The sequence below is a fragment of the Medicago sativa genome, chromosome 7 (genome assembly GCF_051527215.1).
Source record: "Medicago sativa cultivar Bolivia chromosome 7, Bolivia_mono, whole genome shotgun sequence".
Lineage (NCBI taxonomy): Eukaryota > Viridiplantae > Streptophyta > Magnoliopsida > Fabales > Fabaceae > Medicago > Medicago sativa.
The window spans coordinates 34,677,712-34,704,826 of record NC_140755.1 but is presented as its reverse complement, the minus strand read 5'-3'; the positions used below and the strand labels follow the sequence as shown (position 1 = coordinate 34,704,826).

The 27,115-nt window shown below is 34.9% G+C and overlaps 2 protein-coding genes and 1 pseudogene across 2 annotated transcripts; all 3 read right to left on the bottom strand.

Moving 5' to 3' along the window:
- Positions 1-2,713: 2,713 nt before the first annotated feature.
- Positions 2,714-3,367, bottom strand: LOC146905866 (secreted RxLR effector protein 161 pseudogene; annotated as a pseudogene).
- Positions 3,368-4,348: 981 nt separating this feature from the next.
- Positions 4,349-6,262, bottom strand: LOC146905865 (uncharacterized). Its single transcript, XM_085728661.1, has 2 exons — positions 5,033-6,262; positions 4,349-4,846 (listed from the first exon to the last, which is right to left on the bottom strand). The coding sequence occupies exons 1-2, from the start codon at positions 6,260-6,262 to the stop codon at positions 4,349-4,351; spliced, it is 1,728 nt and encodes a 575-aa protein (XP_085584787.1).
- Positions 6,263-20,891: 14,629 nt separating this feature from the next.
- On the bottom strand, positions 20,892-26,159 carry LOC146905864 (uncharacterized). Its single transcript, XM_085724694.1, has 10 exons — positions 25,958-26,159; positions 25,687-25,856; positions 24,817-24,879; positions 24,670-24,689; positions 24,516-24,560; positions 23,654-23,715; positions 22,062-22,198; positions 21,886-21,974; positions 21,254-21,392; positions 20,892-21,156 (listed from the first exon to the last, which is right to left on the bottom strand). The coding sequence occupies exons 1-9, from the start codon at positions 26,034-26,036 to the stop codon at positions 21,260-21,262; spliced, it is 798 nt and encodes a 265-aa protein (XP_085580820.1). The 5' UTR covers positions 26,037-26,159; the 3' UTR covers positions 20,892-21,156; positions 21,254-21,259.
- Between the last annotated feature and the right edge of the window lie 956 nt (positions 26,160-27,115).

Below are 27,115 nucleotides of genomic sequence, written 5' to 3'. Positions count from 1 at the left end.
TTAATAACTTGACAACTTGACATCTTAACATCGTAACAACTTCGACTCGACTATGCAACTTCAACTTCTCAAATCATCTTGACAAATGCAAATGCATGTGGTACCATTCTTGGGCATAAGCCCTAATCGTCGTGGTTGAGCATAAATATACTCCTAGGGCATAAGCCCTCATCGTCGTGGTTGAGCAAAAGCTCCATCGTCGTGGTTGAACAAAAGCTCCATCGTCGTGGTTGAGCAAAAGCTCCCGGGCATGAGCCCTCATCTTTAAATGAGTATGCATGGACTCAACATCTTACGTCTTAGAAACTTCATGAACATCTATGACACCTTAACATCTTAACATCTTGACAACATAACATCTTAACAACTTGACGACTTCATAACGACTCGACGACTTAACAACTTCATATCATCTTAACGTCTTAACATCTTAACATCTTAGCATCTTAAAACATCATATATAATTCACATTAATACTCATATAACAATATCACATTGATAATATTAACAGCAACATGACAGCACACAATTAATTCATCATATATCATCGTATTCAAGTATCAACAATTCATCATGCATCTTGGTAAGAACATAAATAATCATGCACAACATATTTTCATGTCAAACCAAGGCTACTGGAAAGATATCACAATTATCAACAACTTTCATGTTTACAACAAAGATCAATTCAAAACAGAAACATATGAACAAAACGCAAAAACATGAAACAGAGAATGCTGTCACCGAACAATTTCGCTAAGACCTCCTTGGAGTATTTTCATCATAACACAAAAACTAAAAATCATATTCATGTCAAACCAAAGTCACTGGAAAGCTAACAAAATTATCTAAAACTTTCATGTTTACACCAAAGGCCAATTCTGTACCGATCAATACCATTTTTCATTTTAAATTCAAAAAAGTTGTGCAGAAGTCCATAAAAATTCACTGTGACCTACGTGCAGTAATTTGACCATAACTCAAGTTCTATAAATCATTTTGTTATTCTGGCACGTTAGACTTACGATGTTCCAACACAGGACACGGAAAAGCAGATGTTGTATATGATGTTTAGAACATTAAGCTAACAGACACAAACACAATAATGCAAATAACAAACAGGAAAGAAAAGAGGCACAGAGAAATTGTTAACCCAGTTCGGTGCAACGTCACCTACATCTGGGGGCTACCAAGCCAGGAAGGAAATCCACTAGTGCAGTCTGTATTCAAAAGCTCTCAGCAAACCACGTTTGCACTTAAGACCTAGGACCTACCCCAACTAGACTTCAACCTAGGAACTCCTAGATTTGAGATCCCATCTCACTCCCTTACAACAGATCACAATCCCCTGTGATTCCCAAATTACAGACTCAATTCAAATGAGGAAACAACAACTTGCAACCTTGCTTAAAAGCTTAGATGCAGTCCACAATCTACCTAGCTCCTTGCTTAAAAGCTTCGGAGTAGTGCACAGTATTACAACTCAAAACACAGTCCTAAACATGTATCAAGATGATACACGAAAGGCTCACAATATGTATGACTCAAAACCTAAACAAAACTCTATTTGTAAACCAACGTCTTGAGTGAATATCTTCAGGTCTTGCAGCCTTTTATATACTGAAGCAAGGCGTGTCATTCCTTCAATCATGCTTCAGATCGGATCAGTGACTTCTTCATTAAGCAATGGACGGATATAGAAACTCCTATAAAATAGGCTTATTAAAAGTCACATAAAAATACTTTCCTAAGTCATTTCATCAATTCCTTAAGAAATCACATATGTTTTGATCTCTTCATAATTGCAAACGGTTCATACCAACACATGCTGGTGTGGATTCCTTTAATCAAGCGTGCGCGTGCGTAAACATAGGTCAGGCCCAGAACGTACAGAACAGCTCTTGATGTTGGAACATTGTGTTCCACATCTAAAGTGAATATTTGTTTTAGGCAAAAGTGAAGCCAATATCCAACAATCTCCCCCTTTGGCAAATTTTTGGCTAAAACAAATTCAGCCCACACCTGTTAAAAACAGAGAGATAGCACACGCAACCTTTCCTTCAATCTTCACAATTAAAATCTTCCTTGAAGAAAGGTTCACATTCTCAGACTTCCAAAGGATACCAAAAATATAGTTCTTCAGTCTTCACACATGATCTTCAGGACTAGAAGAATTATATTACAGGTCTCAGATACTGCTTCCATTATTTTCACACAACAATTAACATATGGAATTAAGCAGACAAGAGAACTATAAGGTATCAGAGAGAAAATCAGAGTCTTGCAGCAGAGGACGTATAAGGAAAAATAAATTCATGTACATCCTAAACAGACAGTCAACTGTCACAACACGCTACTTAGAGAAATAGGAATATAGTACTCAGTAGCTCAAATCATCAGGATGTTCCAACATCCACAGGAACATTCAGGGACACAGAAGTTTACTCTCCCTCAAGGAGCACAAACAGCTATCTTTTACTCCCCCTGAATATATGCACAAATTTTTTATTTTTTTTTATACAAACATAAAAGCAGAAAATCAAAATAACTAGAAGGCCAGAACCGGATGTCTCAACATCCTCAAGCACATAGTCAGGTAACATACAGCAAGGACATATCTACTCCCCCTTTTTAGCCATAAAATATGCCAAATTGAGATGTGATAAAAGCATAAATGACAGCTAAAAGTACCTGACACTTTGAACAGTGGTTGCTATTCCTCATGGATGCAAACACCCAGCTTGCTCCGTAGTTTCTCAAATTGCTTGATATCTAAGGCTTTTGTGAAGATGTCAGCCAGTTGTTCTTCAGTTGTTACATGCTCCAAAGTTACAATTTTGTCTTCAACAAGATCTCTAATGAAGTGATGCCGTATGTCAATGTGTTTTGTTCTGCTATGTTGTATAGGATTCTTGGAAATGTTGATAGCACTTAGATTGTCACAGTATAATGTTAGAACATTTTGTTGAACATCATACTCTTCCAGCATTTGCTTCATCCAGACCAACTGAGAGCAGCTACTACCTGCAGCAATATATTCTGCTTCTGCTGTTTATAGAGACACAGAATTTTGTTTCTTGCTGAACCAAGACACCAAATTGTTTCCAAGAAAGAAACAGCCCCCTGAAGTACTTTTTCTGTCATCTGCACTACCTGCCCAATCTGCATCACAATAGCCAATCAACCTGCAGTTTCCACCGTGAGAATAGAGAATCCCATAGTCTGTGGTGCCATTTATGTATTTCAGAATCCTTTTAACTTGAACAAGATGACTTATTTTAGGATCTGCTTGATATCTAGCACAAACCCCTACAGCAAAAGTTATGTCAGGTCTGCTTGCTGTAAGATATAGAAGACTTCCAATCATGCTTCTGTACAGGCTTTGATCAACAGCTACACCATTTTCATCTTTGGATAGCTTTACATGAGTGGCTGCTGGTGCTCTTTTATGAATGGTTTTGTCAAGTCCAACCTTTGTCACAAAATTCCTGGAATACTTGCTTTGACGGATACAGATGGTGTTCGTCATTTGCAAACCCAGAAAATAGATCACTTTTCCTGTCAGCCTCTTCTTAGTCCCAGATTGTATTTGATAAATCAAATGTGGAAACATTTGATTCGACATTCCTCCAAGCACAATATTATCAAGGTAGGTAAGGATAACCAGGAATCTTTCATGTTCTTTTGTTTTAGACCAGGTTTTGTCTGCATCACTTTTCTTGTACTCTTGTATGTTACAGGACTCTGAGAATCTTTTGAGCCAAGGTCTGGAAGCTTGCTCAAGGTACGGACAAGCTTTCTTGCACACAAGGACAGAAAGACATGAGTCATCATAAACTCTGTGTTCTTCTACACAGACATCTTTTTGACGATACCCATCATTATCCTTTAGAATAAAAGTTTCACATACCAGAAAACAGATGAATTTAAACTCAACTATAGAGTCAAGGATTTCAACAATTTTGAACTTTTCTTCTCGAGCAGGACCTTGTATTGCTAGTTTGGCCTTGTTCCCTGTCACATTATCAGAACTGATATTGGAAATAGATTTGGTTTCAATAGTATTTTTAGTATCTGGCATAGACACCAAATCTCCGCCCATACTTCCTCCACCTTCAGTATCTTCAACTTGAGTAGTGGCAGATACCTTATGATGTTCAATTATTACTCACAACATCTCAATTTGTTCCTCATACTCTGAGTCCCATTTGTAATAGTTGTCTCTAGATCTGACCCCTTTCATTATGGTTTCTCCTTCTTTGTTCACAACTCTGCATCCAGTCTTCCTGAAGGTAACTTTTAGATCCTGATCACACAACTGGCTTATGCTAATTAGGTTTGAGTGGAGTCATTCGACCAGAAACACATTAGTCAACTTAGGTAACTTGCTCATCTTAAGACTTCCTATTCCTATAACTCTGGCTTTAAAGTTATCAGCAAAGGTAACAGGGCCAACATCAACCTGTCTCAAGTTTTCAAAGTAATTGTATTCACCAGTCATATGTCTAGAACAGCCACTATCAAAGAACCAACCCTTCTCATCAGATGTTGCTGGGGATGTATGAATCATCAGACCCACACATTTAGATTTCCTTTCTTTATATGTTTCACTCTCTACAGATCTGGATTGATACAGTTCAGGTGTCTTGCACAGATTGAAACACAACAGATTTTTATGTCCTTGTAAGTTGCTAGGAGGACATTTCCTGGTGGAAAACTCTTTTTCAGGCTTAGTTAGGAGAGGTTCTGACGGATGTTCTAACATTTTGCCAGGGTTATCCACTGTGCTGGAAGAAGTTACAAAATTTAACTTTTCAGCTGGGTTCACACTTTTATCTATCTCATGCTGATATAGAGACTGGACATAGTTACTAATCTTATGTTCATTTGTCAAGGGTTCATGAGTATGTTCTATGTTATTAGGTTCTTCTATTGTTTAACCATCTAACAACCTAGTAAAAACATCAGTTCCATCACTCATCATTATAACTTGTTATGAGGCATTGTTAGGATGAGATTTGACAGATATTACCTTATGATTAAGATCAGCAATTTTGCTCGAATGATTAGTTCTTTTATACTGGAGCTGGTTGATAATCTCATCATGCCCTGCTAGGAGCTTAGACATGTCTGTATCATCATAGTCGGGTACCACAATTTCCTTACCAGAAAGGTCTTTATCAGAAGAATTACACAGGGGTATCACCCTTCCAGTCAAAGCAGTGATAATTTTGGCAACATCTCCTTCACCATATCCATCTTCATCATCAGAGCAAGAAACCAACACCCCTTTCTTTTGTTTCTTGAGCAAGGTTGCACATTCAGTTCTAATGTGACCATAACCTCCACATTCAAAGCATTGCACTCCTTTGTATTGAACATTTTTGTCATTATTTCTGTCATACCTTGGATTGCTTTGTTGCTTGTCAATGTTGAATCGGATGTTTTGCCCACTGCCTCTGATTCTGCTATTGACTTGTTTTAAAATTCTGTTGAACTGTCTACCCAGCATAGCCATATCATCTGCGATTTTGTCATCTTCTGTATCTTCATACCACTCATCATCATCAGCTGCATTTGCTGTAAGAGCAATACCTTTACCTTTCTTCTCACCTTTGTTGTCAACAACAAGCTCATAGTTCTGTAAAGAGCCTATGAGTTCTTCCATTTGCATACTGGAGACATCCTGAGATTCTTCAATAGCTATCACCTTCATATCGAATTTCTTTGGAAGGGATCTGAGAATCTTTCTCACCAATTTTTCATCTGACAACTTTTCACCAAGAGAATTAAATGAATTTGCAATGTCTAAGACATTCATGTAGTAGTCTTGGATGGTATCATCCTCCTGCATTTTCAGATTCTCAAATTTGGTTGTTAAGAGCTGAATTCTTGAGCTCTTTACTTTTGAGGTTCCTTCATGTGCTGTCTTGAGGATGTCCCAAGAATCTTTGGCAACATCACACTTTTTGATGAGTCTGAACATATTTTTGTCTACCCCATTGAAGAGAGCATTCAACGCCTTTGAATTTGCAAGTGACAGTTCATCTTCTGGAGCAGTCCACTCCTCTTCTGGTTTCAGGATAGTTGTTTTGTTTCCATCTTTATCAAGGGCAACTGGATGTTCCCAACCTCTTAACACTGCTTTCCAGGTTTTGCTGTCTATGGACTTAAGGTATGCACACATACGTGATTTCCAGTAGTCATAATTGGTTCCATCTAACAGAGGTGGTCTGTTAACGAATCCTCTTTCTTTCTCCATATTGCCAGAATAGATCTCCTCTGGATCTCACCCAATAACAGGCAGGGTGCCTGCTCTGATACCAATTGTTATTCTGGCACGTTAGACTTACGATGTTCCAAACGATGTTCCAACACAGGACACGGAAAAGCAGATGTTGTATATGATGTTTAGAACATTAAGCTAACAGACACAAACACAATAATGCAAATAACAAACAGGAAAGAAAAGAGGCACAGAGAAATTGTTAACCCAGTTCGGTGCAACGTCACCTACATCTGGGGGCTACCAAGCCAGGAAGGAAATCCACTAGTGCAGTCTGTATTCAAAAGCTCTCAGCAAACCACGTTTGCACTTAAGACCTAGGACCTACCCCAACTAGACTTCAACCTAGGAACTCCTAGATTTGAGATCCCATCTCACTCCCTTACAACAGATCACAATCCCCTGTGATTCCCAAATTAAAGACTCAATTCAAATGAGGTTACCCTCGAAAAACAACAACTTGCAACCTTGCTTAAAAGCTTAGATGCAGTCCACAATCTACCTAGCTCCTTGCTTAAAAGCTTCGGAGTAGTGCACAGTATTACAACTCAAAGCACAGTCCTAAACATGTATCAAGATGATACACGAAAGGCTCACAATATGTATGACTCAAAACCTAAACAAAACTCTATTTGTAAACCAATGTCTTGAGTGAATATCTTCAGGTCTTGCAAACTTTTATATACTGAAGCAAGGCGTGTCATTCCTTCAATCATGCTTTAGATCGGATCAGTGACTTCTTCATTAAGCAATGGACGGATATAGAAACTTCTATAAAATAGGCTTATTAAAAGTCACATAAAAATACTTTCCTTAGTCATTTCATCAATTCCTTAAGAAATCACATATGTTCTGATCTCTTCATAATTGCACACGGTTCATACCAACACATGCTGGTGTGGATTCCTTCAATCAAGCATGCGCGTGCGTAAACATAGGTCAGGCCCAGAACGTACAGAACAGCTCTTGATGTTGGAACATTGTGTTCCACATCTGAAGTGAATATTTGTTTTAGGCAAAAGTGAAGCCAATATCCAACACATTTTGACATCAGACTAATGGCATTAGAAAGCTAACATCCATACCTACAACTTTCATATTTACACCTAAGATCAATTCGGCACCGATCAATACCAGTTTTAATATCAAAATTCGGGCAGAATGCAGATTTTCTCCAAGTTTCACCTAATCTCATGGTTCTAACATCAAAACTACTTCCAATAATCATCTTATGGATTATCTAAGGTCTGTACACAATTTCTACATCAATTCAACAAGTTTTCATCATCTAATCATCAAATCTCTCTCAAAACCCTAATTCTCAAATTCTCATAAACTCAATCTACAACATGTTAAATCTAATTATCAGAATTATAGACTTAATATTACTGAAAGTTAGTCTCACCCTTACCTTAGAATTATCGATTGGCAGCCCTTCTCTCTTCTCTTTGTCTTCTCTTCTCTTCTCTTCTCTTCTCTCTAAACCTTGTTTTCTCCAAAAACTGATCGTACGTCCTATGTCTTTCTAAACCTAACTTCTCTTATTTATAACCCCTCATCTAATTTCTCTTACACCTCAAAATTACTCTTTTCCTCATAATCTTATTTATTTCTAAAATAAATATATCTCTCTCCCACTTAATAATATTAATACACCAAATAACAAATATACCTCTTCACTGAATAACAAATATATTTCTACACCAGATAACATATATATTTCCACACAAAATAACAAATATATTTCTACACTAAATAAAATATATATTTCTACACAAAATAACAAATATATTTCTACACCAAATAACATATATATCTCTACATCAAATAACAAATATATTTCTACACAAAATAACCACAACTTAATATTTATTTTATTTTTGAATCTTATTTTATTAAACAATAAAATAAGTCACAATGTCTCATAAATTTCTCTAAAATCATATAAATCACATATCTTATAAATCACACTAATCATATAAATATATTCTAAAACTCATTTAAAATAATTAAATAATCGAAATGGGATTTACACATGGGATAGGTGATGTTCCTTCATCTATGCACCAGAAAGTTATAATCTGGAAGGATCATGGATCAGTTGAAAATGTCGAAGCAGATCTAAGTTACTTTCTTGCTGAAGTCAATAATATCACAAGGAAGATCTTTGAGAAAAGTTTAGCAAAAATAGCACCATGTTCTTTTGTTAAAGATGATGATAATCACCAAATAGATACGAGTTCTGTGAGGCTCGATCCAACCCATGGCTTCATGTTGGAAAAGGAGGTCCTTAACACATAAAAAATGGCGAAAGATATAATTCCCCCATCTGGGAAGAATGGTCTAAATGATGATCATGTTTGAGTAAGATACTTGGAACAGGATTACAGCTTGCTTGGCCGAAGGAAGGCTTTAGTAGCTAAGTTACAACAAAAGATGGTTATATGAACCATTGAAAAGATGTTGTCAAGACAATTGATAAAAAAAACCAAAAGAAATAATGGTTAAAAAACCAAAAACTCGATTACACTTTAGTTATTTCAATACAAGTGGTTTCAGGGTATATGATTTCTAAACAGAGATTACAAGATCAAGGATAAGATGGTTTTTATTGGATGCTCATCGACAGAATAGGTAATGTCAAAACTTGTGGGGGAAGAAGATCCAAATCTTTCAAGTTCGAGTGTGCCATTTTCATATCTTAATTGTTTGTATCTCAATTGTTTAGATCATGAAAAAAAATCAAATTTTTGCCATTACCAATTTGTCAAAGGAACCATTTTTTGACAATTAAATGTTTTAACATAAACGACGAATATTTGCGAAAAACAAGTAAAACGATGAGAGAATAATCTTTTGTCGAGAAATGAAATTTGGCATTGCGAAAACTAAAGTGATGCCAATAAAAGAAATTGTCTAAATCAAGACATTATCAAAATAGCACAAGAGAAGTTTTGACGAGAGACGTGAAACGTGGCATCATAGTTAAATTAAAACTAATGCCAAAAGACAAATATGAAGTCTTAGATGTTGTAAAAAATATTGCAGGAAAGCATGAAAATCAAAATGGCATTTTTCATTAACTTAAAAGCCAACTAATGGGCCAAGATACAAATGTCGAAATATGGGCACAACCATTTCATATTAATTCGACATCCTAGCTACAAAAACTGTTTTCTGGCCCTAGATAGAAACCTAAAACCTTGCGTCTTCCATGAAGCGGAAATGGACAAGGAACCAGGCGATTTCAACATCAAGACGATGGAAAAGGCAAAAGTCCATCGTCGAATATTCATCATCGGCTCCTGGTAGCGGCCAGAAGATGTTAGGCCTCCTATCGTGACCCTTACAAGTCCGGTTGGAAGTACACGTGACCCTATATTCCAAACCTGGAGGTAAGGGCCTTGTCCAATAGAACCCCCAGAAAATAGGGATGTCGTCGACATTCATAAGGGCCCTTCCATAGTCATCCAGTTGTTTGCGATCGAAAAGATCCTTAAAGACGGGAAAGATCTCCTTCATCGAGAAACCACCGCTTGCCAATATCTTCAGCATAAGTTCAAAATATTTGGCCCCTTCGGCCCATGGGCAGCTGCCTCTCTGAGAATAAGCCTTATCTTCTTCAGGTCTGGATGATCTCCTAGAAGCATTTGAGCCGTCGTAGCCACACTGTACATGGCATGGCCGCTGCGAGAGATTTGTTGCATGAATTTGAGTTTTCCCTCGCTAGGCCAATGGTCAGTAAGATACCACAAACAATTTTTTGGTAGAGCTCCAAGTACCTCGCTCTCTTGGGCAAGCCTCTGATGGTATTTAAAAGTTATCTTGAACCGGAGAAGGTCCTCATCTGAACGCTGCTATTTCCTTGATAATTACGAGCAAGAGATCCTCTGGAGGGCTTTCCATTATTGTGGAAGATGTGTTGTTCTTCGTTCACCGAAGGAAAATTTAAGGTCTTTATCAAGAATAAAAGTGGAATCACAGAACGAACATGCAACTAGATGGAAAGTTGATTGTGAATGAAAATATTTCACTTCTCTCTCTGTATTAGATAACTGCCAAGTGGGCTAGCTGTTTATGGAGTTAGTGGAGGGGTTAAAGGTCTTGAGAAAACCGATCGACAAGAAGGAAGCGATATAATGATGAAGGAGTTAGAAAAATGTGCGAACATGGAGATGGAAAGACATCGATGGACACATGGCGTTTTGGGGAAAAATAGAAAGGTTCCATTAACTTTGCAATTGCAGAAGTGCTGGCCCACAAAGTCTTGAGATCGTGTAGTGAAATAAATCTAAAAAGACTATTCTTGAAAGTCATGATTAGCATGACATCATGCTTTGAAATAATGAGTTTTTAAAAAATGCCAATTCTCTCCTTCGAATATATTCAGTCGAAAACAACATTTTTGGGGGACAATTTGTTAGCTGGTAATTTCACCAGCCTCATTTAATGTGGTTAGCATTAGCTGACTTTTATCTTTGCAGGAATTGAAGTCTTTTTTCAACTTAAGGAGTTTCGACGAAATATTGACTTGGAGCGAAAGGGTCTAAAAGCCTTAAGGTTCAACAAGAAACGAGTCATGGATGCAAAACCGTCAAAGTCAAGCAACTTCAGTTGAAGTGGGGGGATTCGAATTTCAAACAGAAGCGGTTTCCTCAATGGAGAACGTGGGAGAAAAGCGGTTGTCTACATGGAAGAAGTGCTGATCATGGGATTACACTTTTTCAATTATTTTTCTATGTATAAATAGTAGTTTTCCATAGGGAAAACGGGTTGCAAATCCCCTATACAGAATTCTAAAACACTCGAAGTTCCGGCATGAGAGAAAAGAGTCATAAAGAATGTATGTAAAGGATTTGTCGAACCACCTTTATTTTTAATGCATTGTACTTTATCTTTCCTTTAAGTTTCTGCAATTATAAACTTAATGTCTTTACTTTGCTTTTAGAAACCCTTTTTCTGTCGAAAGACGTCATACGGTCTCGTCCTGTTCGTAAAGCAACCTATGAACTCGATGAACACTTGAAAAACAAATGCACAACATGTCCTAGGATTTCTGGTTTGATCTTGCTTGTAATAACCAAAACCAGCCCTCGTAGTTTACCAAAAACACCGGTAAACACTTACCTAAAACCAAGTCAAGTTAACTCATGTTGGCTCAACTTGAGTTAACTTACGTTGGGGGTCTACGTGAGTTAACTCAAGTTAAGCCAAGATGAGTTAAGTTGAGTTGGTTCAATGTGACTTAAGTCATGTTGGTGCTGCCGAACGTGAATTAACTCACGTTGGGGTTATTTTAGGAAGTTTGAGGTGGGAACGAGCAAAACTGAATAGATAAAAAACAATTTTCGATTATCTCGTCGGATGTCCAAAAAGGAACATTAAGAACACCAAAATGTTCCAATAACGATGCCCAACAACAGGTACACCCGTGGTGCCCACCTTGACAGAAGGGGTGGTGCAACGGAAAAATCTATGTCGAATGTCATCCTAAGAATCTACCTCATCCTTAGACAATGATATCTCATAACATGAGAAATGATTAGGATTTTGAATTGTTCATTGTGGTGATGAAATCCAATTATTCTAAGACATTTTCATGATTTGCATAACTTCAAAACCAAATCATACACCAATCTCTCAAAATCAAAATAACTTTGGCTAAACACTTAGGAGAAAAAGGTAAACTTGATAATCACTTTGGCCAAATCATACACCATGGATCGATACTTTTTTCTTATTACAATTATATACTCTTTCATTTGCGGGTGTGTCACTTATTTAATGTTGGAGTGAAACTTCAATGATCATATGAAGTTTCACCTTGAAATGAGTTGCAATCTTTCAGTTCTCACAACTTATAAGGAGATCTGTGAAGTCTTGAAAACTATTAGCAAATACAATTGTCTCCCATTTTAAATATGTCAGATAAATCTAAAGAGCTTGACTGCTTGGTTGGACTTAGGCAGAAACCAGATGAAACTATAAGCTTGTGCATGGATTATTTCAATGTAGAAACATCCCAAGTCAAGAACATGAATCCAATTGTTACCTTACACACACTAGTAGCAAGTCTCAAAATTGGACCATTTGATGACCATTTACCTAGTTTTTAGTATAATTTTATAGACAATTATTTACTTGATTTAGAAAACAATTAGTTTTTCCTCATTCCTTGTATGTATTTGGTAATTAGGGTTTGAGATATAAGACTCGTGATATCTACATTTTTTTTCTTTTGTTTATAGGTAAAATAAAGTTAGCACTCAAAGTAAAGGATAAAATAAGACACCGGAGACAAGATTTGAAGAAAATGGGACCGAGTCAACTTGTTAAAAGGATGACAAGTGTGATATGAAGTATCAAAAATAAGTATTTGAGTATTGATGTATTTCAACAAATTTTATAGTTTCAAATATGGAAAGAAGGTTGTTTGTACATGAATTTATCTATGGCATTTAAAAAGGAAAACAAGAACATAGAGATAATATTATTGGGAGTATGTTTCATTAATTATACAATAATCTGATGTCCTTCCATAATGGTTTATATACTTCTCATATTTCAATCATACCTTTACATTTCACCCTCTGTATATCTTGACGTCTCTCGGATAATAAGAGATCCATCTTGTCCTTTAACTTCCGATGTCTTGCATATTTAGCTGAGAGAATGGAATTACATTAGTCATAAGCAAATACACCTAATCCCAACAATAGAGAGAATTAGTTATAAACTCTGCCTTATGATACTTTATTGAATTGAGTGTTTCCACGTGTATGAGTTAGTCATTATTACTTCTTGATATTGTGTCAAGACACATTTGGAATTTTAGAGATAAATGAATAGTCATTCATCATATACATGAATTATCATGCTAAATGAGATTCTTAAATTTCTGAAAAATTCAAAAGTTTAAACATAAACTTTATTCCGTTGTTTAAAAGAATAATTAAAAGCGTTGAATCTATTTTTATTAGGAATCAATCTTTTAGGAAATTAGTTTATTAAGTATAAGCTGAATTTCTAATATAATTTCCTTTTGAATATAGGTTCTAAGTAACAAAGTTTGTCATATTTTTTATTGTGGAGGAACAAGCTCTGGTGATTTGATGAACATTAACGATGATGAAAAGTAAGATTTTATTCAGTGATCCATCCTCAATCTTGTTTGATGGTAGATCTTGATAATTGTCTGATGAAATTCTAACTTTTTTTGTTCATTATGAAACAAATCCGAGTCCATTTTCAATTGATACCACAAACGATGTTGCTCGTGATTTCTTCGTCGTTTTGAATTGCCGTGGTTCTGTTCTCTGTTCACGATTCGACGTTTTGGGTTGTTGTAGTCTGTTGTCATTTTCACCAAACCGCCACCAGCTTCCATCGATTTCGCGTTTACTAAGTTAGTGATTATGGGTGGTATGGGTTGATTGTTTGTTGGTGTTTTACTACAATCTTTGGAAGGATATGACCAGGGGAGATTCAACTAGTGTATAGTGAGTGAAATCAAGGCCATTGATGGTGCTTTGGTGATTCAATTTGGGACGGTAGCTATCCTAGGGTAGAGGATGAACAATGCGCAAAATGCCATGGCATATTGCTTTCCTTTTCACCGTATATATCTCCTTTATATATAATATAGATTATAAAATCGTTTAAATGGAAGCTAAAAATGGAAGAAAAAGTCCAAACCAAAAGGTGTAAGATATAGATAAATGTGGAGACTTGACGTACTTTGTCGTTGGTCAGGAATATTTTGATAGAATTATGGTTCAGAGAGTAGATCAATTTCACAATTTTGAAAGGAAAACAAGTTTTTTAGCCATTGCCCTGTTTCTGCATTATCATATTGTCACACATTGAAATTAATTTGTAATATCCCGCGTAATTTTAAATAAATTGTCGTATCAGTTACATGTCAGAACGGAAATAATTTTCAAAGGATTAATTACTTATTGAGAAATCGACGATATTTGGTAAGTTTATCGTATTAATATTCCAACGGACATGAGAAATTAAATGGTTACGAATTAACGGAGGATAATTATGTCTTTTTCACTTGAAGGGTATTTTGGTAATTTTGTCACTCAAGATTTTTTTAAAATTGGTTGAAGGTCAAAAATTTCTCACACTTTCTACATTCTTCTTTCCCTAAAAATATCATATTTTTTTTCTACTCCCACCTTCTAGCTCACTCACGGCCTCCTCCCTCTTTACTCATAATCTTCTCTTTTTTTTCTTCTTTTCTTCTCCAAGAAATTAACATGCAAGCTTTCTACCATAATCCCTATGTAATTTGAAAGGTATTACCAACTTTAAACCCTTCTCTCCATCCTTTTCCCTTTGGCCGATGTTGTACTCCCTCTATAACTTGGAAGAAGTTTTACAAATTCATCATGCATATGTTCTTTGTATGATCACGTGGCTGATTGGATATAAGGAATTAAAGCAAGAACAAAATACTAGAGGCTTGGGTGATAGGAATTTGAGCTAAAATTAGGTATGTGTGGATTATTAAATTTAAGTTGTTTTATGGAATAGGCTAAGGCATTAGCTTATGTGTTTGATTGAATAAGCATGATGGACTATTAAGAACAAGAAAAGATTGATTTTTTAGGGCAGAAGCAAAGTAGTGGATTTAAGCCATAAGCTGTTTTGGCACATAAGTGATTATTTAGAGTTATTTTTTTTGGGCTGCTATAAACTAAAGGATAATATCAAGTGGTATATGTATGGTTTTTGATACGTTATTATGTTATTATGTTTGGAATGATAGAACAAAAGCTTGAGTTATTTTATGAATGGTTAATGTTTGTGAAATGTTCTATATGAGTATTAGTGTGTAGATTAGATGATTTGTTAGAGTTTAATAGTAATGATATTTTTACTTGTGTATTTGACATTGATAGTTTGTGGATTTAAAGAAGTATATGGATGATTAGTAATAAAAAGAACATATAAAGTTATACGATATGTGTATAAATAATTTAAGAACTTGTTTGGATTTGGATTAAGTTGGTGATTGATGGAATGTCTATGAATTATTAGAATAAGTTGGCATAATTATAGCATGACTATTATGCCATATGAATGGTACATTTGAAACATAATAAATATGAGATAGTGGAATGACTATTTCTGAATTAGGTATCCTTATTAGTGTATCCTAAAATCTCTTTTATGTTAATAAGTATGTTTATGCTAGTATAAATGTTGGAGGGAAATTCTAACAAGACAATTGATGTATAAAATTATAGAAATGATTTGAAAGAAAATTTGAAATGTAATCTATGAGTAATATGCTCACAGTGAATTATAGAAAGTCACAGAAAAATGGAAATGATGAGAAAAATTGAAATGAGTAACATGCTCATAGAAAAAGAAAGAAAGAAAGAAATGAGAATATTGAGAAATCTCCGTTTGCTGCAACGAAGAGATAATGCAGCCTATGAGTAACAAGCTCATAGATATTTTATGAAATCTCCGTTTGCTGCAACGAAGAGATAATGCAGCCTATGAACCAAATTGTTCATAGTATACCGTTCACCACAACGAAGAGATAATGTGGTATATTCCGTTCGCCACAACGAAGAGATAATGTGGTATATTTCCGTTCGCCACAACGAAGAGATAATGTGGTATATTCCGTTCGCCACAACGAAGAGATAATGTGGTATATATTCCGTTTGCCACAACGAAGAGATAATGTGGTATATTTCCGTTCGCCACAACGAAGAGATAATGTGGTATATTCCGTTCGCCACAACGAAGAGATAATGTGGTATATTTCCGTTCGCCACAACGAAGAGATAATGTGGTATATTCCGTTCGCCACAACGAAGAGATAATGTGGTATATATTCCGTTTGCTACAACGAAGAGATAATGTAGCCTATGAGGTACGGCTCATAATAACGAATGAAATGTATAATTAATGATATGAAATTTTAAGTCTAAAATTATTGGAATAATATTTGAAAGAGAACAAAAATAAAATTATGGAACCAAGGAAAATTCTAAGGATCCTCCAACATGAATACTAACATAGCATACACATATTAATATAAAAGTTATGTTTAAAATAAATTAGCTACGAAGCAATGTTTCATGGGTATTTTATCAATAGTTGGAAATGAGGAATGTTAGTTATGGAACTAGGCTTAGTTAGCCGAAATTAGTTATTATCGGAAAAGGATCAGAGACATACTCAGATAAGTATGTCAAAGTATAAGTTATATCAGAATACGATAGATCGGATATATGTTTATGATTAGTATTATGTTTATGATTAAAATTATGAGTATGACATTGCATCTTCTCTTTTGCGTTTATACTTTATTTTTTATTTGAAATCAGATGGGTTTGGATCTCATCATGAGAACATTGTATATTTAACTGTCTGTATGTTGCAGCTAAGTGATTGTTTAAAAATCGCATCAAATTGAAATATTGAATATTGTTTAGGATTTATTTTTATTCTCGTCGGTTATTGAGCACATATTTCAGCTTTTGGAAGCTTTTAGTGTATGACATTTATATGGCAAATGGGCTCTGAACATGATGAATGTGGTTGATTAGTTTTGCTGTACAGTTTGCAAGTATAACACGAAAAATGAAGTCTTTAAAACTTGTGTTTGGATGTCTAGAATGTTTTATTTTGAGTTGTATAAGCAGTATGAAAATAAAGATGTTATTTGGAGATTCTGGCTGATAGAACAGGTTTTCAAAACAGGATTTACATCCTGGAAATGTTAAAATTTAGAGGAAACTCTGTCGAAATTTCAGTGAATATTTATTTTGAATTGAAATTTTGAATTGAAATTTTTATGTATTATAGTTGTCAAGTTTGGTTAATAGGCTTGCCGGGCTAGAATGATCTAGTTCGTGCGCCGGTCACGATGATTATTTTTGGGTCGTGACAAAGATGGTATCAGAGCAGGTTGATTCAGATCATGCCTTGGGTCAATGAAATTCAATAAGATGTAGTGTGACTATTGGGTTCCAGATATTTATTCCAAATGTCATGTCTGGCTGAGCCTGATCAACTCAGACTAGTATTTGACAGTTAGAACAAATGTATGAGAGCTGAATAAGACCTTGGAGGAATGATGCGTACGAAGAAGGAAAGACAGGATGTGAAGTTTATAATGAATTTTCTTAAGGAAGTATTCAACGCGAATGGTGGCTGGTACTTGTGCAGTAAGATTTTTCACAGGCATAAGGGGGAAGTCCAGTATAGTGACAAGTATCTGAGTGGAAAAAAAAAATGTAACAAGGGAAATCGATAAATTAGTAAGTCAGAAAGAATCAGTTCGTAACAGACATATGTTGGAATCTAAAGTTGAAAGTTGAAGAAATTATTTGTGCTTATTAGCAAGTAAAACCTTAAATTTCGAGGGCGAAATTTCTTTAAGGGGGGTAGATTGTAATATCCCGCGTAATTTTAAATAAATTGTCGTATCAGTTACATGTCAGAACGGAAATAATTTTCAAAGGATTAATTACTTATTGAGAAATCGACGATATTTGGTAAGTTTATCGTATTAATATTCCAACGGACATGAGAAATTAAATGGTTACGAATTAACGGAGGATAATTATGTCTTTTTCACTTGAAGGGTATTTTGGTAATTTTGTCACTCAAGATTTTTTTAAAATTGGTTGAAGGTCAAAAATTTCTCACACTTTCTACATTCTTCTTTCCCTAAAAATATCATATTTTTTTTCTACTCCCACCTTCTAGCTCACTCACGGCCTCCTCCCTCTTTACTCATAATCTTCTCTTTTTTTTCTTCTTTTCTTCTCCAAGAAATTAACATGCAAGCTTTCTACCATAATCCCTATGTAATTTGAAAGGTATTACCAACTTTAAACCCTTCTCTCCATCCTTTTCCCTTTGGCCGATGTTGTACTCCCTCTATAACTTGGAAGAAGTTTTACAAATTCATCATGCATATGTTCTTTGTATGATCACGTGGCTGATTGGATATAAGGAATTAAAGCAAGAACAAAATACTAGAGGCTTGGGTGATAGGAATTTGAGCTAAAATTAGGTATGTGTGGATTATTAAATTTAAGTTGTTTTATGGAATAGGCTAAGGCATTAGCTTATGTGTTTGATTGAATAAGCATGATGGACTATTAAGAACAAGAAAAGATTGATTTTTTAGGGCAGAAGCAAAGTAGTGGATTTAAGCCATAAGCTGTTTTGGCACATAAGTGATTATTTAGAGTTATTTTTTTTGGGCTGCTATAAACTAAAGGATAATATCAAGTGGTATATGTATGGTTTTTGATACGTTATTATGTTATTATGTTTGGAATGATAGAACAAAAGCTTGAGTTATTTTATGAATGGTTAATGTTTGTGAAATGTTCTATATGAGTATTAGTGTGTAGATTAGATGATTTGTTAGAGTTTAATAGTAATGATATTTTTACTTGTGTATTTGACATTGATAGTTTGTGGATTTAAAGAAGTATATGGATGATTAGTAATAAAAAGAACATATAAAGTTATACGATATGTGTATAAATAATTTAAGAACTTGTTTGGATTTGGATTAAGTTGGTGATTGATGGAATGTCTATGAATTATTAGAATAAGTTGGCATAATTATAGCATGACTATTATGCCATATGAATGGTACATTTGAAACATAATAAATATGAGATAGTGGAATGACTATTTCTGAATTAGGTATCCTTATTAGTGTATCCTAAAATCTCTTTTATGTTAATAAGTATGTTTATGCTAGTATAAATGTTGGAGGGAAATTCTAACAAGACAATTGATGTATAAAATTATAGAAATGATTTGAAAGAAAATTTGAAATGTAATCTATGAGTAATATGCTCACAGTGAATTATAGAAAGTCACAGAAAAATGGAAATGATGAGAAAAATTGAAATGAGTAACATGCTCATAGAAAAAGAAAGAAAGAAAGAAATGAGAATATTGAGAAATCTCCGTTTGCTGCAACGAAGAGATAATGCAGCCTATGAGTAACAAGCTCATAGATATTTTATGAAATCTCCGTTTGCTGCAACGAAGAGATAATGCAGCCTATGAACCAAATTGTTCATAGTATACCGTTCACCACAACGAAGAGATAATGTGGTATATTCCGTTCGCCACAACGAAGAGATAATGTGGTATATTTCCGTTCGCCACAACGAAGAGATAATGTGGTATATTCCGTTCGCCACAACGAAGAGATAATGTGGTATATATTCCGTTTGCCACAACGAAGAGATAATGTGGTATATTTCCGTTCGCCACAACGAAGAGATAATGTGGTATATTCCGTTCGCCACAACGAAGAGATAATGTGGTATATTTCCGTTCGCCACAACGAAGAGATAATGTGGTATATTCCGTTCGCCACAACGAAGAGATAATGTGGTATATATTCCGTTTGCTACAACGAAGAGATAATGTAGCCTATGAGGTACGGCTCATAATAACGAATGAAATGTATAATTAATGATATGAAATTTTAAGTCTAAAATTATTGGAATAATATTTGAAAGAGAACAAAAATAAAATTATGGAACCAAGGAAAATTCTAAGGATCCTCCAACATGAATACTAACATAGCATACACATATTAATATAAAAGTTATGTTTAAAATAAATTAGCTACGAAGCAATGTTTCATGGGTATTTTATCAATAGTTGGAAATGAGGAATGTTAGTTATGGAACTAGGCTTAGTTAGCCGAAATTAGTTATTATCGGAAAAGGATCAGAGACATACTCAGATAAGTATGTCAAAGTATAAGTTATATCAGAATACGATAGATCGGATATATGTTTATGATTAGTATTATGTTTATGATTAAAATTATGAGTATGACATTGCATCTTCTCTTTTGCGTTTATACTTTATTTTTTATTTGAAATCAGATGGGTTTGGATCTCATCATGAGAACATTGTATATTTAACTGTCTGTATGTTGCAGCTAAGTGATTGTTTAAAAATCGCATCAAATTGAAATATTGAATATTGTTTAGGATTTATTTTTATTCTCGTCGGTTATTGAGCACATATTTCAGCTTTTGGAAGCTTTTAGTGTATGACATTTATATGGCAAATGGGCTCTGAACATGATGAATGTGGTTGATTAGTTTTGCTGTACAGTTTGCAAGTATAACACGAAAAATGAAGTCTTTAAAACTTGTGTTTGGATGTCTAGAATGTTTTATTTTGAGTTGTATAAGCAGTATGAAAATAAAGATGTTATTTGGAGATTCTGGCTGATAGAACAGGTTTTCAAAACAGGATTTACATCCTGGAAATGTTAAAATTTAGAGGAAACTCTGTCGAAATTTCAGTGAATATTTATTTTGAATTGAAATTTTGAATTGAAATTTTTATGTATTATAGTTGTCAAGTTTGGTTAATAGGCTTGCCGGGCTAGAATGATCTAGTTCGTGCGCCGGTCACGATGATTATTTTTGGGTCGTGACATAATTCATCACGCATCGGACTTGTTCCATTGATACAGCATATCCAACCCAGGAATCATTACTATGCACTAAACTAAAAGGATGATACCGCATGTTAACTAGAGCAGGATGGTCAGAAAAATGGTGCATAATTCAATTCCCAAATTTCGAAAATGTATTATCATTGTTGAGAATCAATATGCAGTTTAGTTAGGAAAGTCATATATATCCAACTCAGAAAATATTACTGTATGGAAAACGCAAATTTACACATATTATATTGGTCAAAAGTTAAAGCAATCTACTGAGAAACAAATACAAGAAAGAGCAATCAGTATTTGGCGTTCCCAATTTCTTCTGCTTTCTGTTGGAACACGAAACATGTCTGTATTTGTCTTTAGCCTGGATGGAAGGTTCCTTCGATTTAAACCAAACAAGATGAACAAAGTTAAGTATCACTATATCACACAGTCATATCAACATTTTTAAGCGTTTGTTCAAGTAGAGTACTTACAAGACATCAGTTTCCCTCATTTGCCTGCAGAACGGCAGTTAAAGCCTCCAGATTGTCCACATGACATCTAGGGCACATGGATTTGTTCTGAAGTTCCTCACCAAGTGAACTGTATGTTGCTTCTAATTTCGAAGACAACTTGTTTCCAGTTAAGAAAATAGCTGCTCTATTGATGCTAGTCAAATAAACATTTTATCTACTATAATCATACTAGGATCTTTAAGCCGGGTTATAGAGAAGAAGCATACTTCCGTGTAGCAACTAAACTTCAAAATTTAATTCATTCTAGTTTTTACTTTTATTTTCATTATTTATATGAAACAAATAGAATGTCAAAAGTCTACATAGTGACCATTTGGATTTTGGCAGGTTACATTCTTGCATTGGTCAAATTTCTCATTAATTTCTAGTCGTACAATTGAACATGAAACATGCCAAAAACGCAGCTTATCTAATAAATCGATTTTATGTGCTGTTGAACATGGTTGACATGTCTATACTACATTTGCGTATTGATGTGATCAGGATTCTACTTTTATGTTAGTGAAATTATTTCCAGATTTCAGGTTGTGTAACATGTGAGATGAGAGAGTGTAAAAACAACGTCACCAGCTTGATAGTTAGAAGGATATATGGTGAGATCTTGCAATTCTTTTGTTTCTGTGACTATCTTATTCATTAAAGACACCTTTCTTTCACAATCAATCAGCTCACGCTGGACCTGCAGCAGGTTCACATTACCATGAGAAAGAGTTATTATAGAAAGAAAATAAAATGATAACTTTATAGCATTTGATTTTGAACTTACGTTCTCATAAATTTTCTGTTGGGCTTGGAATTCATCATCCTCTTTAGTAGTTTGAGATATTATCTCTGAAAGCCTACTTTCAAGAGCACCTAGAGCAACATCAGCATCATTTTCTTTCATAGTTACTTGCGCCGGATCTTAAACAAAGTCAAAGTCAATCTTAGTAAGCTAGTCAAAATTCAAATATAGAGGACTAAAGCAAGATGAGTATAAGCAGCTCATGCAGAGCTCAAATAAAATTATGCAGAGAAAGGACTGAACTGCTTGAAGAAATCCTCAACGTAAATGAATAAATAATCATGACTTACAAGTTACAATATCTAATATCAGGAAACCAGTAATCAAGCAAACTACAACCTTAGGAAAACAGTACAAATCAAATATGAATTATTAACAGAAAATATACAGAACCTGAATCAGAGATATGAAGTAGATACTAGAGTTAGTGACTGTTGGTTAGAAAAATAACAGAATTTTAAATCGATATATTATAAAGAGATATGGACAGAAGATACAGGGTATCATGTGTAGCTCAAGATCAGTTTTTAGAGGGAGATCTTGCGCTCTCGACATGCATCAAGGAACTCGTATTCGTTCTTTCTTCCCAACTATTATTGCTCATCACAAATTCGGGATAATGGAGATCTAATTTTTTCTGTAACACTGGTTCAATACCTATCAATTGGTTCAGATGTCAAAACAAGAGATCCCATGACAAAAAATCAAGAATTTAGGGGAAAATTGTACGGTTCTGAGGCCTTTTCCTGTATAATAGACAGAAGACCAATCCTTTACAAATATAGCAGAGATTACAGGAAATTTTCCTCAAGTCTAACCTAGTATTAAATTTTTCTAGCAGTATTACGGTAAAATTTTCTGATGTTTACTATGATAACATTTGAAAGTGGCAACTTGGAATGCTTTCTTAAAGTGTCCAACTGTCCATGTGCACATATTAGCCCCCAAGTGTGTTCTCTCCTTAACAAATCCATCCATCATCTTCACAGTTTGGTCTTTCCATCAACTACATTTAATAATGTATAATGAAATAGTATGAGGCACAATAACCACATGTGTAACATTGAGTGCCATTGAAGTTGCCTATATCAGTTCCACATGATGCCGACTTGGAAAAAGGATGGATTTGTCACACGAAATAAAGGATTTGTGAAGTTGGTAATATCTTAGACTAATTATTGCATGTAGACACTTCAAAGGACAAAAAGAAAAGTTGCCACTTCCAGGAACCATGTTATAGCATTTTAAATGTATATTTTGGTACAAATACACATATTCTATCAGGACGCTGTAATAATATTGTTGTACTAATTCAAACATGTATCAAAAGATCAACATAAAACTTGGATAAGATATTTTAGTAAAAGAAACTAGAAGTTAAGGTCACTGTAATCAGAACCAGAAAATATATACTGCTCAATCTTGTCGAAATAAAGTAAATGCACTTTGTCAGCAGGAATGAAAAAAAGTAAAAACTTATCCCTTGGTTCCTTACTTCTTACGACCTCATAATTTTACAAACATTAAGCTTCAGAAGAAAATTTTCATCTGTAACAGAGGGAAGAATGGAGAACCTCTACAAGCTTCATATTCTACAGCATCAATGTCCCCAGAAATGAGGCTCTCTTGAAATTTCCTATATTAATATTAAATGAGGGATCAGTAACTGTTGTAAGGTTGTGAAAGCTGATGCTATAAAGGCACACTTTAAATATGACACTTGCGAACTTCTGCAGTGAGTATCAAATAAGTGACTAGGTGCAAGATACGTGACTGGAAGTCAGTAACTGTTGTAAGGTTGTGAAAGCTGATGCTATAAAGGCACACTTTAAATATGACACTTGCGAACTTCTGCAGTGAGTATCAAATAAGTGACTAGGTGCAAGATACGTGACTGGAAGTTATCAGGTAAGATTGAGGATTTTCAAGAATACCTCATGTATGCCTCAGTTTTTTTATACGGCTAAATTTCAATAGATATGCAATGGTGGGAGGATTTTCACGCATATCATAACCTCAAAGAACTTGTCGCAAAAAAGTGAACATGTTTGCGTGTAAAAAGCCAAATTAATAGAAATGTAGTATAATGTTACAAACATACAACAAGAGAGGAGCACAATATTTTCTAATTTCAAAAATAATAAAAGCAATTTAGTTTTTTTGTAAATTGTATACTAGGCAGGCAACCTCTTGATAATGAAGTAGTTCAGAAAATTCATCAGATATGTTAAAACTCCACCAAGAATCAGAAACATGGGTTCAGATTTCAGAAGGTAAAGGTAACAACAGTGCTAAAACATGAAGAAAATAATACAAGCATTGTATATACTAAAGTATAATTTGATTCCCGAAAGCGATAATTGCTATTTTACTGCTGTGCAAAACAATGACTAAATGGGGAAGAGTATGCATAAGATTTTCTTCAATGAGACGAACCTTATCTTGGCATTCAGGTCAAGCATGTTGCGGATGAATTGATCGCTGCAAAAAATATGACATATATGCAAGACTTGTTGTTTCCAAAATTGATGGCACAGCATTGTCAAACAAAAATGATTGGAACAAGCGATGGAAAGTGGCAGGTCATTACCGTAAAGTCGCTTCTTCATTCTTTGAACATGAAATCACAATTAACAAAAGATACATGATTGAATGAGATCTTTGAAACTTAAACATCATAACAATTGAAATTCCAAATACAATACAAGAGAATTTTCTTTGTTCTGAGAATATTCACCTTGAGTGTTTCCAAATCAGATTCCACAACAGACATATCATTCTGAGTTAGAGACACCCTCGCCTGCAATCAATCACATTTTCAAGTTCAATATATCGATAATAAAACCAACAAACCATTGCAACTACACGAGAATATAACCTATTTGAATTAACTTATTTGAACTTATCTACTTACATAAACACTTGCGAGACTATTTAATAGAGCTTAAGAAAATAGCTTCTAATATGTTCATAAACTTTTTTCAGCTTATCTCAACAAGCTCTTCAAGATAGCTTATAAAAATAGCTTATATGTCCATAACTGTTTTCATACGCTCTTCAAAGCTTATGAAAATAGCTTATAATAAGTACACAACTATTTTCAGCTTGTTTCCATAAACTCTTCAAGATAAGTACACAACTGTTTTCAGCTTGTTTCCATAAACTCTTCAAGATAGCTTATGAAAATAGCTTGTACAATGTCAATAAACTGTTTTCAACTTATTTCCATAAGCTCTTCAGAATAACTTATGAAAACAGCTTATACAGAAATTTGACTTTGATTATCTTTTTTTCATACACATAACTTTAAAATAAGCACTTCTAATGCTTAAAGAAGTTGTTTATCCAAACAAGACCTAAAAATAGCTTATACAGCAATTTGACTTTATTTATCCTTTTCTTCAGAAATAACTTATAAATAAGCACTTATTACACTTAATTAAGTTGTTCATCCAAACAAGACCTAAAAGCAGCTTATACAGAAATTCGACTTAATTAATCTTTTTCTTTAGAAAGAACTTATACAAATAAGCGCTTATAACACTTAATTAAGTTGTTTATCCAAACATGACCTAAAAACTCATAACTAAACAATTAAGTAACTAACCTCTAGGGTTTGAACGGAAGATTCACTCAAGAACAATTGAAGTTCAAAGCCTTTAAGTTCCTGTTCAACAAGCTCTTTACAGCGTTTTGATTTCTCGAGATCTTCATTAGCATCGCTTAACTCTGATTTAAGCGTTTCAATTTGCTTTCTCAGAGTAACCACTCTTCGTTCTTCGCAATTTCAAGGAACGAAATCAGAAACATTGTTTGAATTGAAATTAAGGCGCGAAAATTGAAGCTATGAGAAATTCGAACGAAGAAGGAAATGATACCTCCTTGAGATTTCTCGGTGGCAAAATTGCGGATTATGCTTAGAAGTTGTTTGTGAGGATCGTTTCCAGTTCCCGCCATTGTTGTGAGTTTCTGAAGCTTCTTGAACAAACTATGCGTATTTATACCTAGAATCTTGGCTCCGAAATTATTTATTTTTCGGATACAAATTCACTTTAAATAACTTGTTTGTAGAAAATTTTGAAAATAAAAAAACATTTTTGGTTTGGACAACAAAGCTATTTATTATTTTTTTTCACTTGGAGGTATTTTTATTCTAAACGTGTCAACAATATTTTTATTTTTTTTATAATCACAAGGCAATATTTTTTTTTTTGAAAGTGTCGACAATAAACAAATCAAGCCCAAACACCACATTTGACAGATTACTCACAACACGCCCCTTCCCCGCAAGGGGGTGCACGGAGCAACGTCTCTTTACTCACGTTTCCGCGAATATCTCACATGCGGTCACACTTCCCAAGATTTCGTAACCGTCGGACACACGTGTGCCATTACAACAGCTCTGCATTCACCCACCTCTACAAATAGGAGGCTCCTCGTAGCCTCCAGGGTAAAATCTCTCTCACTTTTAAACCCCATTCTGACCCCTACTGACTTGAGAGTCGGAGTGTCTACAGGTACACACCCCCGTCGTTCCAGTATTCAACTGACACATTTCCACCACCTTCAACCACCACATTAAAGAACCACCGACAGTCACCTTCTAATCAGGTACGATCAGTGGCGCCGTCTGTGGGGAATAACAAGCTATCCCCGTTTTTACCTAAAAAAACCAAAGCTTTCATACAAAAAATCATGGCTGCCAATGGTGCTCCCTTGCGCCTCCAGAGCCAAGTCCAACGACCTATCCGCGACGAACAAACGACTTGTCCCTCTCTTGCACCTAGCCCACGGAGAGGAACCACACCAACGAGTTCTTATCCAGCGGTTCCAGTGCAGGAACAACCACTCTTTGGTCCTCCACGACCTAACGAGGTGGCTGTCAACTCTACTCCAATGGAGTCATGGATGAGCTACCTACTCCGCAGGGTTAAACGACAAACATCGATAGTCGATGAGCAAAACCGACGCATTGCTGAGCTTGAGCAATCTAAGAAGTAGCTGATCAATCTCCGTGGTACTCCTTCCCCACCACG